The 3,311-nt window shown below is 47.1% G+C and overlaps 2 protein-coding genes across 3 annotated transcripts in view; one reads left to right on the forward strand and one right to left on the reverse strand.

Annotated features, from left to right (window-relative positions):
- Positions 1 to 1,733, reverse strand: part of anapc2 (anaphase promoting complex subunit 2) — a 5,717-nt gene extending 3,984 nt beyond the window's left edge. The window contains 4 exon segments of the mRNA XM_035654507.1: positions 30 to 162; positions 249 to 564; positions 635 to 884; positions 1,366 to 1,733. Coding sequence (XP_035510400.1) covers positions 30 to 162; positions 249 to 564; positions 635 to 884; positions 1,366 to 1,464 — 798 coding nt within the window. The 5' untranslated portion in view covers positions 1,465 to 1,733.
- A 1,090-nt stretch (positions 1,734 to 2,823) lies between these two features.
- The window catches only part of rnf25 (ring finger protein 25), a gene marked incomplete at its 3' end in the record, with an annotated part of 2,739 nt that continues 2,251 nt past the window's right edge, over positions 2,824 to 3,311 (forward strand). The window contains 2 exon segments of one of the 2 annotated variants that reach the window (XM_035655151.1): positions 2,824 to 2,962; positions 3,191 to 3,262. In XM_035655151.1, the coding sequence (XP_035511044.1) occupies positions 2,946 to 2,962; positions 3,191 to 3,262 (89 nt within the window). 2 annotated transcript variants of the gene reach the window in all.

Consider the following 3,311-nt stretch of genomic DNA (forward strand, 5'->3'; position numbering starts at 1 on the left):
ACAGACAGACAGAGAGACAGGTGTTTTACCTCCTGGAACTCCAGCAGGAAGGAGCGCTCGTACTCTCCGCGGCAGTGCTGCTCCATCCGCTGCTCGATGAGCCGGTGGAGGATGGAGGTGACGGCCTCGGAGCTGACCCACTCCAGCAGCTGCAGTTTGGACCTGCGAGCACACAGACACAGAATGTGACAGCGGGAGCGGCCGCTCGGCGCCGGCCGGCGGTCGGCTCGTGTTTACGCTCCACTCACAGAATGTGGCTGAGCTCCTGCAGCTGCTCCAGCGCCTCCTGACACCAGCACCGCTGCGTCGGGACCCCGCAGCCCCGGCAGGATCCTCCCTCGTCCGGAGCCTCGGCCCCGTCCTCCGCCTCCCCCTGCTGGTTCATGTAGACGGAGAAGGTCCTGCTGTAGAACTCCAGCACTCGCTCCTGGAGGACGGGGGCGGGCGAGAAGAGGAGCAGGGCCCGGATGATGGTGAAGGCCAGCTCCTGGAGGCCCCTGGGCCCGGGGCCACAGAGACTGCTGCGACCCTCCTGCTGCCACGTCCCCAACGTCTCCAGACCACCTAGGAGGAAGAAAGGTTGAGTACCGATGAAGAGCCGCAGAGCCGGACCCGCTGTAGTCCTTCTACCCACCCAGGAACGGTTCCAGGCGGCTCAACAGAGTCCGAAAGGCGCTGAGGAGAACCCAGGCCCGGCCTCGCTCCTCCAGCTCGTTCTCCGGCTGCTTCAGTCCGGACCAGAACTCGGGGACCACAGAGGAGGACAGACGCATCTGCAGCGTCTCCAGCAGCCAGCCGCCCAGCAGCCGGCCCAGACCGCGAGCACACAGCAGCACCAAGGAGTCCGAGAGGCTCTGCTCCGGCACCGAGCAGCCGGGAGACATCTGCAACATTCAGGACATCTCAAACTACATGTTATCTTCACACTGACTGTTGGTACTTATGATCTAAATATACCTGTTAGTCTTAAGTTACTTTATCTTCTTGTTTACTTTAGTTTCTGAAGTTACTACAACTTAAAAACTGCAAGTATAATGACCTTAATTCTAAGTGATCAGCATTACAGAGTGTCAACACATTCATTACATGTATTACATTAAAATACTGACAGTGAACTTTAATATTTGTGAGTGCAGCACAGACAATAAACAGGTGAACACAGTGTTACATGTGAGCCGAATCACCCCGAACAACACAACTAATCAGTGACCAGTGTTCAGTTTTGTCCCCGCGGCTCTGAACCGCTGCAACAACCACGAAAACATTAAATCGTGAAATATTTGAACGGAACTCGGCGCCTCCGCTTCGCTCCATGTTCTCTCCGGTGTAATGAGTCCCGGTGTGTCCGGTAATAACGGCACTCACCAGGGCTGCAGTGACGGTCTCCCACGCCTCACCGACCTGCAGCTGCGGGGCAGAGGCGCAAACATCGGCCGGGTCCGATTCCATCACGATTTCGTCCATTTTATTCCACTTTTTCCTCCCGAACGACGAAGCAGCTAAAACAATTCACACATTTAAACTTCGGGTTGGTTTCTCGTGTTATGACGTCGCGCGCGTCTTCGCGAAATCACGCATTACGTTTTAGATGCGTTTCATTTAGAGTGTAAAAACAATAACTGATCATATTAATAACGCTTTTTGTTATTAATTGCACATGTTTGTTCCTGAGTCTCGTCTCGCGGGTTCGCTTCTTCTTCTTCTTCTGGTTTTCTGATTACAATGAGCTTCCGGTCGAACTACACGCGCACGCGCACAACGCTGCCCTCTACCGTTAATAACGGCTCACTGCTGTTTTATTTTGAAAGGTCACAGGAAGTGTTAAATACGATATTGTGTCTGCTTTTACACTGAAGGAGCAACAGCTGCTCTCAGTGTCTACTGCCCCCCAGCGGCCGCCGAGAGGAACTGCACCACATTTAAATATAAAGGCAATAATAAAACACTGTCAGAGTTTAAAAATACTATATATACTTTATAAAATAATAATAATAATAATTGTATTAATAGTAATAATAATATACACTTTATCAACAGTTTACCTGAATGTGTCTAGAAGCATGAGTGTGTGTTAATATCAGTATAATCATTGTTAATGTCAACATACAGAACTCATTTATTTAAATAAAACAGTATTATAAGCTTCACACTGTGGTCTGTAAGAGAATAAGATGTGGATGTATCAGTTCCCCCTGTACCACCTAAAGCTAAAGATATATATACATATGCAGCAGTAACTTATAAATATAATATATATATATATATATATGTGTGTGTGTGTGAACTGTACAGTGATAATAGATAGATTAAAGATACATTAAACTAAAATTAAAATTAAATACCCTAACCATAAGAGAAGAATTAAAAATAAAATAAAAGATCCAAAATAAAATATAATATATATATTATATATAATATATATATATTTATATATAATATATAAAATTAACAGTAGCTACTTTTTTTGATAGATCCAGTGTAGTATAATAGTGCAAGTAATGTATTAAATAGTTAAAGAAAAGTGACTGTGAATATAATATATATTGTTATATTTATACATTATATATTATATATATTATTGTATTGTGTTATTGATTTATTATTATTGTTTTGTACTTTTATAAATAAGTTATTTTTTAAAGGTGCAGTTACTCGCTGTGGCCGCTGGGGGCGATGACGAGTCGCTGTCATCCATCGTCACTGCACACTACCATAGCACGCGACTTCCGCTGAAGACTTTCAAAATAAAACGCATCAGCGCGGTTACGCCCTTTGACTCCAGGAACAGCGACGTTACGCCGACAGCAGACGTAACTACGTTCACTGTCTGAGACGTTCACGTGATTTTTTTTTCTCCCAGCGTGCCGAACCGAGCTAACGACACTTCTCACCGCGACGCTTTTGTTTTGAAAAGCTCCGGTGGAAGCTCTCCCAGAAACACCATCATGGCCGCCGAGTGCGAGTGAGTCTTTCTCGACCGTTTCAACCGTAAAACCTCAAACACATTTAACGACAGTCGCTGTGTTCAGTCCTCAGCTAATGTTCCCGCTCTCCGCCGCCGTGCTGCGACTCAAATATCACCAACGGGAGCTTGTTACCGGCTGACGGCTGTTAACGGCCGCTAACGGCTACTAACGGCCGCTAACGGCCACTAACGGCTACTAACGGCTGCTGTGTGTTTCCTCCGCAGTGTGCTGTCTGAGATCGAGGTGCTGCAGTCGATCTATGTGGACGAGCTGCTGGTCCACAGGGGGGAGGACGGGTGAGACAACAACACTGGTTCTGAGCGGTTCTGTAAGACCTGAACCGGT

This window comes from Morone saxatilis, unplaced genomic scaffold (genome assembly GCF_004916995.1).
Source record: "Morone saxatilis isolate NCDOM2014 unplaced genomic scaffold, NCSU_SB_2.0 Contig14, whole genome shotgun sequence".
In the NCBI taxonomy this organism is placed as follows: Eukaryota; Metazoa; Chordata; class Actinopteri; family Moronidae; genus Morone; species Morone saxatilis.